Genomic DNA, 22,363 nt, shown 5'->3' on the forward strand with positions numbered 1-22,363 from the left:
TTGACATAAATGTGAGCATTTCACATAAATGGAATGTTTTTCACATAAATATTGTACATAGAGCACATTAGTATTTAGCAGCTATGTGAAGTACCATAGAACAAAGCTGTAATTCAGGCAGTTCAGTAGAATAAAAGCACCTCAGGAACTGTTGCTCTTCATTCCCCTCTGGCAATGTTAATTTTATATGAACACACATTGGCATGCTTATATTGTCAGGTGCTTCTGTATGATAACATTTAAACCTTCCATCTCACCCACAGTACACAGCATTACAACCTGAAACTCGTTTCAGGTTACAAACTACAACACAGAGAGGGACATTTTAGAGTGCAGTGTTTATGACCAAAATTATTCTACTTCAGCAATCAGGCTCCCAAGTTAAAACACTGAGTGATGGAGTTAATTAAGGAGGAGTAGTGCTGTTGTAGCTCTAATGCTGTACATATATAAGTGCTTCTAAAGTGAGGCAAAGTTTGTCAGGAAAGGTAATGTCTTTCAATGCACCAGCTGATACAGCTGCAGAGAAAAAAGTTCTAGCTTTGGGCCCAGAAGCCCTTCTTTTGGCTTGAGTATATTAACAGCTCTATCATCAGAAAAAGCAGAAACATTCCCCCACACACACCTTTAAAAACAAGTATATCGGTCTTATTTCAAGAATTGTGCAGAGTAAAACTGACAAGTATACAGTACAAAGACAACAGATGCCAGAATATTTTGAGTCCTGAAAGACATTATTAAATGCATCCCATCCAGAAAGTTGGAAAAGGTGGTTGTGTGATAGATAGTTCCCTAGAGAGAAATCACTGCCTCTTCTTCTCTAATAAGTTCTAACCTCCATTCTTTTGCCTGATAAAATTCTCCCACATCTTTCTGCAGCTGAGTCAAGATATAGTTGTTTGCAGAGACCCTTTCAAGAAACTTAGATTTTATTTTTGAAAACTCTGAGATCTCTAGTATTTTTTCACTTTTGTCACATCAGTAATGGGAGTTTTACCAGAAATGGAGCTCAGCAGTGTTACCATCCCGATGTGCAATGAAAATGGAAAATTACTGGCAATTGCAGAAGTCTTGATGATGAAAATTCCTTATGCTCACCGTTGCTAAGGGGTTTAAGGCATTAATGCTGATATCATATGCAGGTAATAAAGTCCACTTATGCTATTTGACTTGTCAAGATTTTCTAGTAGACAGCATTTGTTTCTTAGAAATGAATCGAGAGTGTAGATTAAAATATGGGAAAATCCCAGGCTCATGTTAGCCTACCTAAATAAATATGGACTCCATTAGGAACTTTAGCAAGTTTAGTGCTGTACTACAAAAGACTTTGATTAATCAGAATTAAAGAAGTATAAAACGTGCACTTCTGTGAAAATAAGAGAGTTTTAAAGAAAGATATGCTGGTGGTGGTTTCATCATTCCTTTTCCCTCTGGTGTTCAAAACTGGGTAATTACATTTTTGTAGTTTCCTAGAATGAGGTCCAGTATGATTGTTTATAAAATATATAGTTACTTAGGTCTTACAGGACAAGTTTAGCTTTTAATATAAAAACATTAAGAAAAGGAAGTGCTGCCATCGTCAGCAGTCCTTACTGCGCCTGTGCAGAACACAGAGAGCTTACAGAGCTTTCCAGTCCATAAAGGGGTTATAAGAACATCAGAGGGACTTTTTACAAGAGCATGCAGTGATAGGAGCAATGGATTTAAACTGACAGAGAGCAGACTTACATCAGATACTGGGAAGAAATTCTTCCCTGTGAGGATGGTGAGGCCCTGGCACAGGGTGCCCAGAGCAGCTGTGGCTGCCCCTGGATCCCTGGAAGTGTCCAAGGCCAGGCTGGATGGGGTTTGGAGCAGCCTGGGACAGTGGAAGGTGTCCCTGTCCACAGCAGGGGGCTTGAAACTAGATGATCTTTAAGGTCCCTTCCAGCCCAAACCATTCTATATTTCTAAGCATGCTTAAAAAATAATCACAGAGTGGTTTGTAATTGAGCAGTAGTATACCCACAGAACTTTTAAATAAACTGAATTAAGCTCCCTGAACATATGTTGCTGTTTCGTTCATTAAATAATGGATTGCCAACTAATTCACTCTCTACTGAGACACATCCAATAAATTTAAAAAAAAAATCCAAACATACAAAGAAATAATAAATTCAGGAACTGAAAAAATTAAAATATTTCAAAAGCACTACAGGTTAGATGCAAACCTTTTATGGTTCATTACATTTTAGTATACTCTCTCTGATATACTTCACCTAATAACAGTACAGGCTATTGTAGCCTTGTCAGTAAATGATAAAACAGTTCAATTACCCTGTCTTTTATATGGATCCAGAAAGTATAGTGAAATATATTTCAGAACTGTTAGGAAAATAGTTTTGCCAAGGCTTGGCTAATTTTCAAAACTAACTTTAAATTATGTGCTAACTAGTTGATTAAGCTGTTTATTTCCTTTTTGCCAGTCTGTAAAGCAATTTAGCTACATGTTGATGATTACAAAGGCATTTTAGCCTGACTCTTAAGGAAAATGAGTTTATGTTAGAAGAAATATTCAGGGGATAAAAATAACTCCTTTCTTCAATTTCAAAGGAGAAAGAGAAAGTAGAATTCTCCTTCAAGCTAGCAGAATTTCAAGGCAAGATTTTATTGTTTCCAGCTGCCATCTCCTCTGCAGTTTCTCTTGGTGTGAGTGCATGAAGTTTGCAAAGTTCCTCAAAGCAGAAGAGCTAATCCAATTAACACTTACTGTGTTATTCTTGTAATTGAACAATGAAAGCAAAACCCCTAAAAATAAATACATATTTTAAAAATCAACAGGTAGAAAGAAGTTTGAGTTCGTGAAGTGGATGGGGAATGTGCAAGTTGGAGTAAAAGAAATCACCAGAATGTTGTCTGGATCTTTTCAGGAAACTTTGCAGTTTTAGATGTGTTCTGCTGAAAGGAGAGGACTATTTTTAAAAAATTACTTCTCAGGGGAAAGAATTTATAAATTTTTTTAAGCAGTCTCTTTTGTCTGTAAAAAAAATGGGCTAAATGCAGATGAGAAAGCCAGTGATGAAGATCAAGAGGACAATTTCTGGCTTGGTTACTCCTCAGGTGGAAATCTGATTTGAAGCGAATTATTCCAAGTGTAAAGTTTGAGCTGAAATAATGTTATATAGCTACATTTTTAGATAAATGGAAATTTCTGTCTCATCAATGGAGACAATGAAAACAAGTAAGTCTGTCTTTGCATATCATGCATAAATGTTTTGATGTACAAGAATTAAAAATATGAACATTATTAGCAGCCATTACAATAAAAGCAGCAGTTGTTAGAGATAGCATTAGGTAAGCCAGTTCCTATATCAGTCTCATATATTTTGGAAGTTTGTTTGCTTTAGACATATTATCTTGCATAATATTCCCTTTTAGGTATTTAAATGATTTTGCAGTAAGTTATTTTACATAGTCTGCTGTTTATTTAGAGTCCTGAAGCATCCTAAGTGTGCATATTGAGATTTAATGCTGCTTTATCTCCCAAGCAATATTTTTTGTGTTATAAAAATAATGAGCTATAGACTTAGTTTCAAGCAAAATAAAACCAACTCTGCCAAATAAGAAAGTCTGTAAAAACTAATTGGAAACTAGGGCTGATTCTCAGCCTAATGAGTTTGCAGTGCTTCACTGAAATGAGAGTCTGATGAAGACTTTTTAAATCACCAAAATAATCAGGCTCCAGTGTGAGGTTTTCTGTGATGCCAGTAGCTAGATGAAAGGGTGACAAGTGTGATAATTAAAAAGGAATTCCCCCAGGAAATCTGATATGTTGATGTATTGTGATAAATTGCACTGGGAGATTTAAGGTACCCTCTGAGCCATAGAGACTTTATGGTTCAAAAGCAGAACCAATCTATTGCATGGAACAAACTAAACTCTGTCAGACAATTGTGTGCCATTGATGGGATAGGGACAGGAGAGATGAAAGGGGAAGAAGGGAACTAAAAGTTGTGCTGCCATATAGATTATGCAGGTTTTTTTTTCCCAAATACCTAGAGAAGCAGTGTCACCTTGGCTGCTTGGCATTTACTGCACAGCTCTTGATGTACCTTGTAGAGTCTAACTGTGTGTCCTGGCAAAAATCAGCATTTTTCTAACAGGACAGTGGCTCAACCATTGAAATGGCTTGTCATGCAAATTATAGGTTATTTTATAATCCTGCAAAGTTTCTGTAGAGAGGGTTTAAAGTTGATACCTTAAGTAAGGAAGTGTATTTGATCAAATACATAAGGATGCTGGACATCAAATATGTGCAAAATCTAGGTAGCTTTCAATTCTAAAATAGCGGGATACAGGATTTAGCTAGATTAATTATTATATGAAAGTGCCTTAGCAGATTATTTTGGAGCCCTGGACTGTTGACTCTGGTGATTTAATTTACTGAGGTCTCCAATTTTCTAATTATGCTTAGAACTGCTTTTCTGGTGTATGCAAACGAATATTACAGCATAAACCTTAGTGCAACTGTAAGAATGCTGCCTTGATAAAAGATCAATGAAATTAAAAGGATTAAGCCTGGGCCAAATCTGTGACAGCTTTGCTTACCACAGCATTGAAAAGCTTATGTGGAGCACTAAACAGCCTTGTTTCTCCAGCTGGGGTAAATTGGGACTGTCACACAGAAAAAGGTGCTTTTTTTTCCACAAGCCATTCCAGGAAAGGAGGGAATACAATTTCATCTTTTGCCTTGAAGACACATCATGTCATAATATAAAGAAAATACGTGTTTTAAATGGATGGCAACAGCTCCTTGCAGGGAGTTTTTGCAGGTTCATCAGAGCTTTGCTCCAGCTGGATTTCTGCAAATTTAACTGGACATCTGCTAAGGTGAAAGGGAGAGTGAGGGTGAGTACAGAAATAGGATAAAGCCTCGTTAGACACTGAGGTGAAGTAGCTGGAGGAGTTTCAGGTTAAAAAGTTCACTGATTACTCAATCAGGCAGCAATTTTTACCCCTATCTTCTTTATAAATACCACAGCACTGTTGTCCATAGCTGTGTATCTGGCTGTAGTGAGATTCTTTGGAGACTTTGAAGAAGTAGAGAAAGCAAGATTTTGTTGTTCCTTGAAAGTACCATTGCACCATGTTTGTGTCTTCATTGTCCTTTGCAGGAGGGTTGAAGCTCAATGGCTGAGGCTGAGCCACCCTGAGCCATGTGGCAGCATTTGTTAGCATAGGACAGGAGCCTGTGCAGGTACAACATCCCTTGGAGCTACTGGGGCCAGCCTGAGGGCCCCAAAGGGCAGTGGCAGCCCAGGGAGCAGGGCCTTGGGCACCCACCACAGGCTCAGTCTCCTTCTCAGACTGGTCCAGTGGCTGTGAGCTCCCTGCCAGCTCATCTGCCATTAAACCTTTTCTCTCAGTGTCTGGATGATTAGTGCTTCAGAGACCTTTTCTCAGCTCTATTTAACAAATGCAGTAACAGACTCCAGAAATGTGTTAACATTATCTTAGGGAAGATGTTTGTTAGGGAGGGTAGGACTTACTCAGTCATTTTCTCTCTCAAATTGAAGAGCAAGACTAATTTTTATACTGTCTATTTCTTTAATAGATTTTTTAAATGAGAATTATACCTTGTAAAATCAGTGGGTATCTGTGATGCTATTCACTGTTAATTTATATGTTCTTTACCTTCATCCCCCAAAAATCCTGACAAATTAGGTGAATGTTATACCACCTTTTTTTTTTTTTTTTGGTTGTTTTTTGGGTTTTGTTTGTTTGGCTGTTATTGAATTACACTGCTGTAGGGTGTGTCTGTATCTGATTGTTTGTGTTTCAATAGACTGTTTTATTTTAAATTATTTCAAATATTGCAGCAACATTCACAGGAAACAGGGTAAAGAAAGTGATAAAGTACAATGATTTATTCCCAATAATAATGTACTACAGGATCACAGCATGGTTTGGGTTGGAAGGGACTAGTTTCAATCCCGTGTTGTGGGCAGGGATGCATTCCACTAGACCAGGTTGCTCCAAGCCCTGTCCAACCTGGCCTGGAACTCCTGCAGGTGTGTGTCACCCAAAACTTCTCCAGGCAACCTGTTCCAGTGCCTAACCACCCTTACAACAAAGATTTATTTCCTAATACCTCATGTAATTCTGCCCTCCTTCAGTTTAAGAGTTCAGTCTCCCCATTCCTTTTTTTAATTCAGGAGAACCATCCCTAACCCTAGGCTGATTTACCTGCCTAGGCTTAGGGTTAGGGTTACACCTAGGGTTAGGGTGTTTAAAGCAGAACGCCCTGAGCTCCAGGCACACTGCAGCTGCAAAAGGCATCCCAAGGGGAGCGCAAAACTGCCACAACATGGCTGCCTCCACAGCTTTTTCTTTGGGACCATCCCTAACCCTAGGCTGATTTACCTGGTTAGGGTTACGCCTAGGATTAGGATGTTTAAAGCGGAAAGCCCTGAGCTCCAGGCACACTGCAGCTGCGAAAGGCAAAACAACATCTAAAGACAGTCTTGATCTTTCTAAAATAATAACCCTCCGTGTGTTTGGTTGTCTTTTCCTTGCTGTTTCAGACATGCCTGGTAGCCCTCACAACCAGTTCACCTTCAGGCCGCTGCCGCCGCCGCCTCCGCCGCCTCACGCGTGCACGTGCGCCAGGAAGCCGCCTCCCTCGGCCGACTCGCTGCAGAGGAGATCCATGACCACCCGCAGCCAGCCCAGCCCCGCTGCCCCCACGCCCCCCACCAGCACGCAGGACTCAGTGCACCTTCATAACAGCTGGGTCTTGAACAGCAACATCCCGCTGGAAACCAGGTATGGACCGCGGCTGTGCACAGAGGGGAAAAGACACGAGATGGGGAGGAGGCCTGACATGGACACAAGCTGGTGGTGTCCTTCAGGACATGCCAATGTGTTTTACTCTGAGCCCATCTCAAGTAGCCACGTGTGGTGGTTTTTGCTTAAATGATCTAGGTCAAAAATACACAAAAAAGCACATTTATGCAAAGTTTTGGAAGATAGCACTTCCTTTAACGTGTGTAGGTTACACTGGCATTTTATGGTTGTGTGCTTTCAGGATTTGTGCTTGTGGGTTTGTCTTGCCCTCCCATATTCTCCCAGGACCATTTTGTAACCAGCAAATAGGAGTTTGGTTTAATCAGTGTACTTTGGCACTTCTGGAGTCATGCAGAGTCAGGAATGGTTGAGGTTTGAAGGGACCTCTGGAGATCATCTAGTCAGGCTGTAGCTTTTCTGTGGATAAGAAAAGACCAGAAACAATACTAAAATTATCTTTTCCTCAATATGTATTTACTTTATTGCATATATAGCCAAATATAATTTTATAATTGTTTGGCAATGGAGAAACGATACCAAGATGGACATTGGGTATGGCTGGAAAGGGAGGGTTCAAATTCAGGATCATTCACAATTTACGCAAATAATCTACTCTGAAAAACAATTGAGAGCAAACACATTCTGTATTCAGGCAACTTACTTTTCAGTACCCAAACTCTGCACCATCTCCTCTGTCTTTTTGGCTATAATAAGTTTTTTTTTTCACCTGATCCTGATAAGTATTAGCTAATTTGATGGCTTTCAACTACAGCTGTGTTTGCTGACTTGATTTTTAAAACAAGATCTTAATTTTCAGTCTTCTTCCTCTTCATTGTCAACAGAGCACCAGGAGGTTTAAACTATGGTTTCCTTTGGGTTTTGCCATTCTAAAGCATGTAAAGGGCAAGAGTTTGTGAAAGTTGTGTCTGATGAAACAGATAAATTTCTGACATGCACCTAATTGGATCCAGAAAATATAAAATATTATGCACGGAAATGTTTGGCGGATTTTTAACATACATCTGATTTTTACATATGCCTGAGACCCAGTTAGCACAATTAATCACTGAAATCTAAATTTTGTTCTTTTATAACAAGGTTGGTTTTATTTTATTACAAAAATTAATCTTAATATATGTCTTTAAACACTTGACTGCTGCTCATCAGAAGTGTCAAGTTTTAGTTCTGCTATTAAGTTGGGATTGAAGAACACGCCAATTCATTCTGAAAGAAAACTTTCCTTATTTGTCTTAAGGACAAATCTCAAAAAGAATCAAGGAGGATGGAAACTTTTCTGCAAAAGTGAACATAAACAACACTTTAGTTCAGCTGATCCGTCTGGAGCTAGAAGCTTTGGCTTACAGTCTTTATAAAGATAAATTTCTCTGTTTCTGGTGTAACAAGCTTATCTATCTATCTGTCTATACTTAATTCTGCAAGCAAGGTGATCTCTGGGTGTTCTGTCCCATTAACTTTTGGTTCTCTTGAATTAAAAGTCAAGTAGATCTTTTCAAGGCTCTGCATCCCCGTTCATGGCATTTCCATCAGACTTCATTGGGGACAATACTTTGCAATTTATTTTTCTTTCGAGTTTGGTTTAAATTTTCTGGTTTCTTACTATTTTTTGCAATTTGAAGCTTCTCTTAAAGGACAAATACAGAGATATGTAGCTATATCTATAATTATATAAAGGGCTGTGCAGTGAAGTAAGAATTCAGACTGGAAAACATCCTTTGGGCTACATGTTAGTCATTCACAGAGCCTGGGAATTTTCCATGTTCTGACCCTTCAGTGGTTGTTGCAGCTGATTTCATGCCCCCACTGGTCACTCCAGAAGCCTCTCAAGAAGCTGGCTGAAAGGCTGGGTAATCCATAAGGAAAACCTGTGAGTGTGTTTGCCAGAATATATCTGCAGTTTGTGTGCAGACAAGTGCTATAGCAGGGGAACGCTGTAATAAGAAACATTTGTGATCACCACTTCCCAGAAGTCTACAGTGCACAGCACAGCCTTAGGGAAAATGAAGGGCTTGCAGCTTGTTTATCCCTCCTTTACCAAGGAATGATTCTGCTAGAATTGAACTGGTGCTTTGGCCTAAGATCTGGATTCCCTTGTTTTCCTTCTCCATTAGTGTTTAGCTGCCCATTAAAAATAATCCTACAAAATAAAGTGAAACATTTCAGTGATATGTTTTGTGCCAGATCTTTAATAATACCAAATCTAGCTAATATCTACATACCTAATATAGCTAAGGAGATTTTTTTGTTGTTGTTAAATTTAGAACATTTGCAATCAAAAAGAAAACTTAGACAGTAATGTATTCCCTACTGTAACAAGTAGGCAAAAATCAGAATACACATGTTCAGCTTTTCTTCCGACTGTATCCCTTGGTAATCCATAAACAGAACATGTGTTTGATGTTATCTCTACTGCCATGGAATATTAGAGAATTTTCAGACAGGAAAAGATTTCCTAAATCTAATCATGTGACTGTAAAACCTATTCACTCTGGACAGACAGAAATGAAGCAACTTTGAGTCTGCTCATAATGTGTCATATTTATGTAAAAGAAAATTCTCTAGTTCTGAAAATATTTGCAATACTCAAATTAAACCTGTTCTCTTATATAATTAGAGTTTGAAACCCTAGGTTAGATGGCAAAGGGCTGCAGTAAAGACATATACTGTGGTACAATATGTGTCCATATACATATATGTTGTACAGTAAAATGTAGTTACATTTTTATAGAAAAGGGCAAATCAGAAATTTTGTTTTGTGCTTCATCTAGAGGTGTTACACACACTAATCTGCAAAGCAGTTTTGTCAAGACCTAACTTACTAATGCAACTGTTTAATGATGACAGTGACTTGGAAAGATGAAATTACTTGTTCAAGTTCACACTAAAAGCTAAAATTAAAGTCTGTCTGTGTGTTGTTGCCAAGGCCAGTTCCCTAACTCTGGCAGTTATTCTGATTATAAGCAACCCAAATAAAAATAAGAATTAACAGCTTTAGAACTCCAGAGGACATGTTATGGAACACCTGCTGCTGAGGGAATTGGAGAAGAGTTGTACCTGTAGGAGGTGTAGCAGCTCAAACTGGTGACTGTGCTGCAACCTTCAACGCTGTAATGTGCCCAGAGATGCAAATGCAATCTCCATCTATGCATGCACAGACGGTTTGGGAAAAATAAACATAGCCATTATTAAAATTACTTATGAACATGCAGTAATTTCACTGTCACACAAAGAAATAATTTTTATGTGTTGCCAGAAAATGACTGCAAGGATCTCTCATACCACATAAAAACACAGGAAACATTGACTCTCTTTTTTTAGGATAATGTTACTGGCCTCTCACAAAAATTGATTTTTTCCCTCTCCCCCAGAATAAAGTACTTGTAACCTATTGCCTATTCCCTTCCTTTCCACTAAAATAATTGTTTTATCAGGCTTCATAGATACTTTGCTCTAATGCTTCAAATCTTGTGATTTACAGTGTAATACATTGTCATTATCTCTGACAGCCCGATCTGAACATAGCTTACTACTTTTTATGGAGTAAGTATTAAACCCTGATAACTCCAAGGAATGTTTTTCATTTTCTCCATGTCCTTCTAGTTAACTCAGTATTTGTTTCCATATATTGCTTTCTTACTTTCTTTATTTTTTCCTGCTGTTTGCTATTTATTTTCCCATCTCAGTGAAATCCCCAAAGAAGTAAAATCTAGATGTTAAGTAGGGATTTTTACCTGTCATTTTTCTTATCCTCCTTATAGTCTGTTACTGATCCGTCATGGATAAACCATTGGTCACACTTATTTTGAGTTAAGTTTTGACATAGATTACCAAAGCATTAGAATTTTTAAGTTTTATGCCTAAATCTCAAAATTTAGCTAATTTTGATTTTGTTTCAAAGTGGAGTTTTTAGTCCTGTTTTGTGCGTCAGTATTTAAGATATTTGCTTGTTCCTTCCTTTTTTAAATCAGATTTCTTCCTAGTTCCTCTAGCCCATTTAGCAGTGTTGGCAGTAAGGTTAATGCTGTGCTGAATGGACTGAAATCTCCCTTCACTGCACTGGCAATGAGCCAAGTCCTGTGGAAAAAGACAGCTTAATTTAAGCAATCTTATCACCATGGTAATAGCTGCTCTAAGGGGACAGTGAGGTACCAGACCATAAACCTGAGATGCAATTATCATTAATTTATATAAAACTTTGAAGTATGAGAATAATAAGAAGAATATTTGGGGTTCAAGGCAGTTATTATTTTTAGTAAAAATTCAGCAATATTTCAGAGCCCAAAAGTTTGATTATGTCTCTAAACACTTGAAAACATTGAGAGTTTTGGAGTTCAAGAAGTGTATTTGAATCATCATATAGATGGAATCATTCCTTTCTCTGTTACATAGTTATTTGAGGTGTATAGGTATGATTAGCTCTATTTTTTTTTTCCTGGAAATAACTTGGTTATACTTCTGTTTGATGTAATTCTGTGCTACTGTTTATCTTTTTAAATCAACCTCATAATTACTTTTTTCTCTTCAGGAAGTACATTGATGGCCTTTCAAATCACAGACACCTGTATATAGTCCCTTTCTGTGTAAGCTGAGTAATTTTAAAAGGAAAAATTATTAAATAAAGCTGCATCTAGAAATTCACACTCAGTTCAGTGTGGGCTCTTGGAAGGTTTGATCTTTTTTCTTGGTCTTGGCATTTGAACATCTTGTGCATCTCATGAATCTTGCCTCCAGTGCAGAGACTCAGAAAACACTTTTTTGTGCCTTGAGATTTTTCCCAGTTCAAGGTTTCCATAGCAAACAGAGCAGCTTTTAGAGCTCCTGAGGCAGACAGTTGTTAATGATCATAAGCCACCAAACAGGGAGACACTGGCTACTTGAGCAATGCAATTCACTGGGAACTTGTTTGCCAATGGAGCCTTCTCCCCTGTTAAATGACCAGATTTGGGGCTTTCCAAGAATAAATGCAGGAGAGGGCTTCCTTTATGATCTTTTCTTCAAATTACGGTAGTCAGTATTTGCTATTCTGACATTTCTCTTGTATTTTCTCATTTTCTACCTAATTAAACAATAAATCAACACATACAGAGGCTGACCATGTTAAAAACAGACACACAGAAAGGGTTTTAAATTAATTCTGAGTCCCATGTGTTTTCAGTGCACAGCACAAAAGATCTGAAAATATTTGTCTTCTGAATTCCAAAAGATAAATTGAAGATTGTCAAGATGACCATGAACTGAAAATAAAAGTTGTAAATATGACCTTAAATTTTATAATGGGAGAAGGAAGCTGTCTTTTATGGAAATAAAAATATAAACATTTGTCAGCTACAATGAAGTGCAACTTTCATGTCAGCAGCAATGGCACTTGAGGGTCCTGCCTTGAGCAGTTTGAGATCCAGTCACTAAGGACAGTAGGGAAATTTAAATTGTTCCTGCACTCTGTTGTATTTTTTGTTTGTGAGAAACTCTGGTGTGGGCTTCCCTGGAATAGTGGGATATATTTGTGTAAGGGTTTTTTATGGAGACTAAATATAGTAACTTGAATAATCAATTGCAGATACTCCTTGCTCATTATTTTGAATAATGTGATGGTATATAAAGTTATAACTAAGTGTAAAGCTATGCTGTCATTTTATGGCCACCAATGAGCAAACAGCCTTTTAGCTTTCTATGAAATAGTGTCTCATTTTACAAAACCAGAAATAGACTGAAGCTAAACTTTGAAAGAGAACAATAAATACAGGTTAATACAAAGAGTATAGGTTGTGAGAAGTGGTCAGAGGCATGAAAACAATTCTACCTTTTCATTTCCAAAAAAATCAGATATGTATGTGTGATGTTACTATTTTCTGGCTAGCTATTTCTAGGTAAGCTGGTTTCAAAGACTAAATATATTTATGTAGTTAATGTGATACATCTCTTGTCAGGTAAACTTTGTCTTATTTTTCACAGTAGCTGTACAGCTTGGATTAGATCATATGCAGGTGAGTGTAGGTACTTGGTAGCAGACTGAAATGCTGGGAACAAAAGTCAGAATATGCATGAATATTCATAGAAGGAAATTGATGGCAAATAGAACTGAGGGACAGCTACTTCATTCACTCATTCCTTTCTTTAAGTCATGCTTCCAACCATAGAATATAGGCAATAAAATTACAATATTGGGATTTATATCCTTCTTGATTCATGGTTTCAATGTGCTCTGCAAATATTATGTACTTTATATGACTTTCATAAATATTCTTGTAGTTACTGTTTTTCATATTTTCCACAAAATAATCTTAAAATTTCTTGAGGGGAAAAAAGATAGAGCTAGCCATGAGATTATTCCTTCCTTATATCACAAATTTCTGTGTCGATTGGTTGTTTTACTCAACTGCTGTTTGAGTTGGAGTACTACAGCAAATTTTAAACCACAGAAAGAACTTTTGAGGATTACTGAATTAATGTAGAGATGTCACCATGTATCACAGTAACAAAGCCCATACTGGTATATGCAAGAGTAATTTATGTCCTCACTGTGGTAATTTTCATTTTATTTTCTTCATTAAATAGCAAATGAAACCAGAAAGCAGTTGTATTTTGGACAACAGTTCCAATATAGAAGCTGTTGTTGATTGATTTTGGCACCATCCTATATTTATATAATTATTATCCCAGATTTCTGCCAGACTTTGAAGTTTAGTCACCTGGTTAGCAGGCCTAGCTTGCCTACAGCAACAGCAGACAAGTGAGCCAGAATCACATCAGTTGTTCAGTACTGGGGCAAAAAGAGAGGGACACAGGTTCCTTTTACATCCTTTCACATCCAGGGTCACACTGCTCAGTTTTCAGATGCCTTGTAAAGAAAACATGAGTGAATAAAGGGAAGCAGTTCTGTATGAATGATTCAAAATGCAAGTCCAGCTCAAAGAGGAAATTTTAACAAAGTGGTTCTGTTCCCAAAGACAAATCTCTGGATAGAAATCATGGAAAAATACAATTATAAAATAAATTAGATAAGTAGTTTTCATGGCAATTTCTGTCTTCACCCATGACTATTTTGTTCCCATAGTTCTTGTACACAAAAAGGTGAAACAAAGGCTATAAAATTACAGGTCAGGTCTATCTATAATTATAAGTCATGTCTTATATTCAGATACAGTTTTCCTGGGTTGTTTTTCAGGATGAGGGTATAGTGTGTATATCTTTGTGATCAAGTGGGAGTCTTGGTTTTTATATATATATATATATATATATATATATATATATATAATAGTTGCCGTGATTTTATACTGTATAGTTTGTTGAGAGCCATATGGGAGATTTATAAAAAAAATATATTCTGATTTTTATGTAAGTTTAGAAGTGTCCTCTTCTTTCCCCTCCCACTTTGAGTACAGAATAGAATGGATAGAAAACCAGGAGAGAGGGAATTTCTGCTTCTTACTACTGTCACAAGAAATATTAAGTGACTTAAAATGGGCTGGTACCAATGTCTTCTTGTCAATGTTTGCCAGAGTAAATGGGAAACTGTATGGGTTCCAAGTCCCTTTTGGCTACCATCTCTATATATTTTCTGGCTATGCCAAAAAAACAGAATCCTTTTTCTGTTTCATTTGCTATGCCTCTTAAAAATTTCCTTTGCACTTCTGTTGACATCTAAAGGAATTCTTCAATTAAATATCAGTATAGATATACAATTACATACATGGTATGCAGCTGTAAAATGTAGTTGAAAATAAATTGATCAACTTTAATGATTGAACTGAAGTCTTCCTAGTTTTTCTATCACATAGATTTGCAGCAATTTGTAATGCTGTAGGTAACTACTTCTTGAATGTGAAACATGTACAGGTACAAATGTATTCCTACTTGGTTTATCCAGGAGAAATGCAGACTAATTTTTCAGCCAAGGTACAGCAAGATTTGTGTTTCTAACTTAGCTGTTGGCTCCCTTTCAAGTCTGCTGTTGTTCTTCATTTTTTCTTCTTACAAACTGATGATTTTTAATGGAAATGGAAGGAAAGCATGTTATAGGAACAAATGAAGGTGTGAGCCTACAGATGCTTGGTACAGAGTTAATGCATAAAAAGTTACAGAAGTGATACCAAGCCCTTGACAAAGTTGAGGGACATTTCTACAGTATCAGGATATAAAAATATTTTCTCAGAATTTAATTACAGAATTCTGTGTGAGGTTAATCTGCTTTCTGGTAATAGTATTATGTTATTGCCACATGAATTCAGTTGGGATGTTGCTTCAAGCTTTTATAAGACTTAAATTGCTATTCCAGATAAGGAGCCAAAAGTAAATAAAGAAATATCCTGATGGAGAGGTGTGTAAAGAAATGAACTCTTCTCCAGCCTTCTCCTAGCTAAGAATTCCAACTGCCTCTTCTGTATGTGAAGTTATTTCTGAGCCTTTAGTATTTATTTATGTATTGGAGTTATCAGTGTAATAATATTAAGTGACTTTCATTTCACCAACAAAAGCCTTACAGATTATGTCCTATATTTCTTTTTTTAAGAGAATATTATTATCTTCTTTATGGATGTTTTTGATATTTTTGTGAACATTTAGTTTTTCTCCACTTGGAAGAAGTGGTGTTATCAATCACCCTTATAAATGCTCTAATTTTTCTTGTGTTCTCAGTTTACCAAAAAAAATCCACCACAGGCCTTAGCTTTTCTCTTAGATCAAATATTAAAGCACACATCAGGCTGCAGTCAAATCTAAACTTTTGAACTGCAGGTTTTATTATTTTGCTCTTTAGAAAGAGAGCCTGATTTTATAGAATTGATAGCAACAGTTTAGCATGTCCTGACTCCTTTGGGAACCGTGGTGTGCTCAGACAGATGAGGAGTCATCTGAGTTTATGAGAACATAGTCACAGTCTGGCTTTGGAAATTTGTCTTTGTGCCACCAGTGTTTTTCAAATTCTATAGAAATGTCTTTGGGTACTCAATATACACTCCCAAAAATTGACGTTGTAAACAATGGGGTTTTTTAAACGTTTTCTCAGCATTTCACTAGTAGCTCAGTTTCAGTGTACCATTGCTTCAGAATCTCAGTTTTATACAAATAAGAGCACTGTAAATTCTCCTCTGTGTGAATGGACTCATCTGTCCAGAAGAGAGTGACCTGGATCCAGGTTCTGTGCATTCTGCTGCTAATAGAGAAGTGCCTCTGCGCACTAGCACTATATCATCAAGCCCTTGTTATAAATTCCTGTGCAAGAGTATGAAATTATTCCTGGCTATTGATTGCAGGTTGTTAGAACTGTAATAATAACAATTTTCTGTTCAGCATTTCCTTCCCTTTACCTCTGATACCTTTGAGCTATGCACCATAAAGGACAATCAATACTGCCAATATCAGACCTCTTTGCTGTAATTTCCAAAAAAATTTAAATGAGAAATTATCAAATAAGTAGGCTTTTATCATTATGTCTTGAACAAGTAAAGCATGCAAAGAACAATTGACTTTTTATATTTGTAGTATTTGTGTATATCTATGTGTATGTATGTATATATGCATACATACGTCTCATATGTATGTGCTTGTATCTAATAACGTCTTATTTTATGTGGTGATTCTGTTTCTATTTCCCTGAATATCGATAGGAATTTTGCCATGACATTTTTTCCTTCCAGAAGTCTCAGTGACTGTGTATCTCGTTAACTGCTGACTGAGAAAAAACTTCTCATACTTGCAGAGGCTTTCATGTGTGACAGCAAAGCATTGAATCCAAAATAACCAACTGTGCTCTCCTGGCCTGATAGGAAGGAAGCAGGTTTATATAGTCCTGTAAACAGTTAAATTACTTCATTTGAATTTATTATTTTACTGTATATGAGTTTATAATTTTTGGACTAAAATAGAGGTAACATTACAATGTGGAGAGCAATGCCATCTTTCTAATGTGTGCATTTACAGCTGTAGAAGTCAGTGGGAAGGAAAGCTAGAATGTGTTGTCTGATGCACTGCCAGGGTGCTGTACTCAGTCAGGATCAGATGTCCAGTTTTGTCTGAATGCAGCTCATTTGGGTAATATTCATGAAGCAGAAGTAACTAATACTCAAATTTCATTCTTGTGGTTTAGTCATAAATCTCCTGATACAGAAGCCCTGTAAACTGCAAGGCAAGCTAACCTTTATTCTCATTTGCTTTCTTTTTTATGTAACTAAAGGACTCTTTAAAAGATAAAACTGCTCTGTAATACCTTTTTATTTTCTATAATCTGGCATTTGAAAACCGTAACCTTTCTTTCAAAATTTTATAATAGAAATACATAATACCATACTCATTACACCATTTTAGCAATTACCATTTCAGGAACATGTATTTACAATATTCTTAAAGTCAAATGTCACAGTATAACAATGTTTCATACTCTTGAGTGTTTGATCCCACTGTGTGTTCGTCAAAGAAGTTCTCCCAGCATGGATTGGTTGATCCATTTATACATTCAAAAACTCTTCTTGTGCCTTGCTGAAGGCATAAAGACATTTGTCATTGGGATGATTCTGGACCATGTCACTTGCTTGCTTAGCTTGAGACAGAGGAACACCAAGCTGCTCTAAACTCCTTTGGGTGCATGCTGTGGCATGAGTTTTAGAGGTGCACCTGTCAGAAAAGAGGGCACTGAAGAAGCTTGCTCCCTTAGATAAAACAAAGGCAAGAAGGACCAAAGAAAGCTGGTGTTTCTAAAAGAATATCTGGTTGGTATGGTCAGCCCTGAAGTAGCCCTTTCTGCCACAATTTCTGAGCACATATCACAGTAAGTTATTGTTTAACATTAAATAACCTTTCTTAAATTCTCTTGGAGAGCCCTTACCAGTCCTAAAAAACCATCCTTCCTCCTATAAAAAACTACTCTGTACTTCTGCACCAGAGCCTGTTCTGCAAGGCACATTTTTTTGTGCCTCATTTTTTGTGCTAATGTAAGTCTTCACTGTTTTTCTTGAAGGCAATCAGTCCTGTGAAGTATGCTGAAATAGGTCTCCAAATGAATTCTTTGTTAGTATGTTTGAGAATCACTGCAGTAGGCAAAAGCATTTGAATAAAAACTACTCTCAGAATTGCTCAATTAAGAGCAGTAAAGCAATTGTGCTCACCTATATAGTAACTACAGTTTCAGAATGGATTATCCTTGTAAATCAGGTGACTAGTTATTTTTTTTTAAATTTCCTATATTCTGTGTTAAAAAATAGATCTTCACAGTGGCACTGGCTTTAGCATTTTGGGAGTATTCCAGGTGAATCAACCAGTTAGGTGTGGATGGAGGGGATACTGCTGGCAGCAGTTCCCATGTCTCTGTCACACCTGTGTGAAGGCACATGGGCTGCTCATCTTGGAGGATCCCAGTACTCTACTGAGAAACAACCTTCCCTCAGCATTACTCTGAAACACGGGGAAATTGCTTAGAATTTATTTATGGTGTGCTGTTTCACTAAAACATTGCTGGACATCTTGTGGTATGGTTAAAAAACTTGCAGAGGGTATTCAAATACATATTTTCCTGTGTTTGATATTTTCTGTGGCTGTATGAAGTATGTGCTATACAGTGCTTATATAGTTCCTTTTGCTTTTTACATCACCAAGTGGTTTTACAACATCATTCTTTGTCTTCTCTTTGTAGGCATTTCCTGTTTAAACATGGATCTGGGTCTTCAGCTATCTTCAGCGCAGCCAGTCAGAACTATCCCTTAACATCCAATACTGTTTACTCTCCACCTCCTAGGCCTCTTCCTAGAAGTACCTTTTCCAGACCTGCCTTCACTTTTAACAAACCTTACAGGTGTTGCAACTGGAAGTGCACAGCTCTGAGTGCCACTGCTATCACAGTGACCCTGGCACTGTTGCTCACCTATGTCATCGGTAAGCTCTGACCCTTTCCTCTGCTGAATTATTCTTTCACCTCCTCTGCTCTGTCTTGCTTGCTCTGCACTAATACAAATCATGTCTTACTGGTAATATTTGCCATTGGTGCTTTTTAAATCCTGGCAGACAAAACACTGGATTGGCTAAAGGTTGAACATAGAATTCTCATTAACTTTCTACTCTGTTAACCTTGATGCTGCCTAACAGAGAAGGAAATATTATTCAAGTTTACATGTTTATACTGGCAGAGGACTCCTGCTGATTTTAATTGCTGTGATATTTTCTTAAACGTTTGATTTCCATATTATGCCTTACAACATTGGTTCTCTTAAAGAATTATTTGGAAAGACTGGTAATGTTTAATTGTGTTTTGCCTTGCTACCCTTAGTTAATTTCTTCAGTCTCATCACCATTTAAATCTTACATGATTTTCCTCCTAATTGTTATATCATTTGCTAGAATGACAACTAGCTCTAAAATATTTTTATACCGTGTTGTCTAAGATAGATTTTGGTATCCCTTCATTGAATTTATGTTTAAAAAGTGGGTTACATAGTGCCAACTTTGCCATTTTGTTAGCAAAATACATTGGACAGGTTTATCAGAGTAGCTAGAAAGGGCTTCCTCAGGTTTGAGGTTTATTTGGTTTGATTTTTTTTCTTTTTGGAGGACAGGTGTATTGGAGGTTGCTTGAAGTCAATGTGGTTACAAGTATACAGAAGAGAGCAATTCTTTCTAGTTTCCTACATAACATTTAGCCTGAACTTTAATTATTGCATTGGGTTTTCAATCTGAATTGAAAATATTAAAGAACATTCTGTGTGTAGAATTTAAGAATGTGACTGTGGCTTCTGTAAACAAAGGGAAAACTAATTTCTTTTTGCTATCTCACACACTCTTAGACTGTTGTTTTAGATGGCAGTTCACAGGTGGCAGGAGCCAGAGTATTCCTGATACCCTGCAGCTTGAATGGGAATAATTCCAGGTTTGCCTGAAAGAGTGCAGTTCATACTTGGTAAAACTCGACAAAAATACAAGTACAGATACCTCCAAACTGATAAATGGCCACTGATTTTCTATACTCTCTGAATAACTCTGAATCTATAGTGAAAATTACTAAAATTTCAATAATTTCTTGTTTCCCACTGAGGTTTTCTTCGGTCCCATAGTGACAAAGTTCTGGTGATTGTCAGCAAGGTGCTCATCAGGAGGGATTTTTTCCTAACATCCTCACCTAATGCATATGGGAAAGCAGATTTGAGCATTTCTGGTGCATGATGATTTGAAAGCACCTGAGGATCTTGTAAGCTCCATTAATTGCAGATTTACATAACAGCTGGTGAGCATATGCCCTCGGTTAGGACAGGCTGTATCATTTTTGCAGCCTCATCTGTTTGCTGCACATTTTATCCCACCCACACCATTTAGATTTTATCTGGATTGAAGCAGTGCCTCTTTCATCCCTGTTTAGTTTTCAAGTCTGCCACTGAAATTTCTGTAACTTTCTGGGGATATACTGCTGTATGTCATTCACCCTCAGAAGGCTGGAAGCACTGCTTGTCACCATGAATTAAAGAGCTCTGTGTGACGCTCCTGTAGATGTGTCTGTTTGTCATATCTTGGTAACACAAGGATGTAGCATGTTTTCTTTAGTTAAGCAGAAGCAGGTAAAATGGAAATGTCTTTGCATTTTATAAATTATTACAATTTCTATTTATGTTTTCTATGGAAAAAATACAATTTTTTCAACCAGGAGTTCTAATTCAGAAAGATTTTCAGGATGCCATTATTTGCTCTTGTTTTTCCCAGGAATTTTTGAGTTGCACGTAGTCTTAGTTAGATTATTCCAAGAGAATATTCCCTCTGCCCGTTTCTGGTTGGTTAAATATTTAAATAAGTTTATGGTCTCTTTTTGTGACTCAGATAGCTAAATTCTTTCCCTTTTGCTGGGTTTGAATCATAGCATATAAACTGTTTCCAGAGTTCACTGCCTCTGTAGGCTTGTATATTTACATATCTTTTCACATCAAAAATTTAAATGTGCATGTTTTCAAATGAGTAGTTGAATCCAGGAATTCAGACTGTATGTAACACTGAAGTTAAAATTCACTCCCCCAAGTGTTTTCTCTTTGCTCACCATGATTCAGATCACTCCCTCCACCAGGTTTTCTTCAAATCAGAGGAAGTTGTGTCTGAGCAATCACAAAAGACATGGGCCTACATTGTAAAACAAAACTCATTTTAATTTCAGGACCAAACTTAACCTGTGATAGCTCAGCAGTTGTTACTGGAAAAATAATGGAGACTTCTAAAAGGCAAAATTGTTTTCATCATTGTATTTTTTGGCATAGCCTGCATTAACTTACCATGAACAACAATTTCGGGCCAAATGAGTGTTGATGAAAATTTAACATCAAGCTTTTTCTTCTCCTTATCTAAGAAGTTAAATGTTCTTTTTCAAGTATTTTTCATTGCCATTTAATGCTTAAGCTATACATTACTTTTAAAACTACGCCCAATCTCAGCCTCAAGTCAGAGCATCTCCAAAGTCTTAGAGACATGAAGCTTATTCCACATCAAAATTTACAAGTGGCTCTTATATTTGTAATGAGCTGAGACCTGTGCCAGAGTGCTCTAAGCTGTGATTTCTTTCCAATCAAAAGGTAAACTAGCAAAATGATTTTGTTCTTTTATTTCTCATCCTTTCCCTCTTATCAGTGAGACTCAATAGCAAAGCTTTTACATAAGAACATGTAATTCTTCTGTATTTTCTCTCCTTTGAACTACTACTCAGTTAAAAAAATATTATTTCTCCATTAATCCTCTTTTGGCCTATAATTGCTGTGTTTACTATTTTGCCTTTCTGAAATAAATTTGACTATTATATGGACAGTAAGGAAATTATAGAACACCGTTGATGGTTGTGTAACAGCAGATTTATCAAAAATCTTTAGTTTATCAAGAAAAACACATATTTTCACTTCAACAGGAGTAATCTCTGTGAATAGGTTCTAAAGTCATAGTAGTTACTCCAAAAAAACCTTATTTCATAAAGTGAATGTTTGTTCTTCAGACTGTTGGAGGTGTAATTGTAAATTTGTTGAATTACTTTCTATGGAAAAAGTCCTGCATATTTTTATTTTTCATTTTTCTGTATTTCTATGAGTTGAGAAATGTAAATCACGTAAATCTGGGGCAAAGTTGTTGAGTTTGCCCACAAGAGAGGCAGGTGAGCAGTTGGGATGCACCTCAGGGTGGTGATGTTGGTGCCTCTCACCAATGCATGGGGGGCTGCAGCAGCTCCACCAGCAGTTCCTGGTCTGCCTGAGAGTCTTGCTAAAAAATTCTAGAGTAAATTAGGCAAATACAAGAGATAGAATAAGAAATACAGTATTTCTTTTGGTTTTTTGCAGCACCACATCATTTCCTTTAAGCCCAGTAGGATGGGTGCTGTGGCTGCTCATTTAGTAGTTATTTTTAGCCCATTAGTGAATAGGATTTTTCTTCCATGATACTTTACCATTTTATCAGCAGCTGATTCTGGACTTGCAAATCACTGGTCGTATTGATCAAAGGTGCAGAGCTCCTACTGCTCCTATTGATTTCAGCAGGTGATGCAAATGTTCAGTGCCTCTGAAAATTGCATCTCATGTTC

The 22,363-nt window shown here is 37.0% G+C and overlaps 1 protein-coding gene across 1 annotated transcript in view; it reads left to right on the plus strand.

The window, feature by feature from the left end:
* The window catches only part of TENM1 (teneurin transmembrane protein 1), a 776,438-nt gene that overhangs the window by 614,699 nt on the left and 139,376 nt on the right, over positions 1-22,363 (plus strand). Inside the window, exons 7-8 of the mRNA XM_066559708.1 lie at positions 6,564-6,804; positions 18,467-18,705. Coding sequence (XP_066415805.1) covers positions 6,564-6,804; positions 18,467-18,705 — 480 coding nt within the window. The remainder of the gene's footprint in view (positions 1-6,563; positions 6,805-18,466; positions 18,706-22,363) is intronic.

The sequence above is a fragment of the Molothrus aeneus genome, chromosome 14, assembly GCF_037042795.1.
Source record: "Molothrus aeneus isolate 106 chromosome 14, BPBGC_Maene_1.0, whole genome shotgun sequence".
NCBI classification, from domain to species: domain Eukaryota; kingdom Metazoa; phylum Chordata; class Aves; order Passeriformes; family Icteridae; genus Molothrus; species Molothrus aeneus.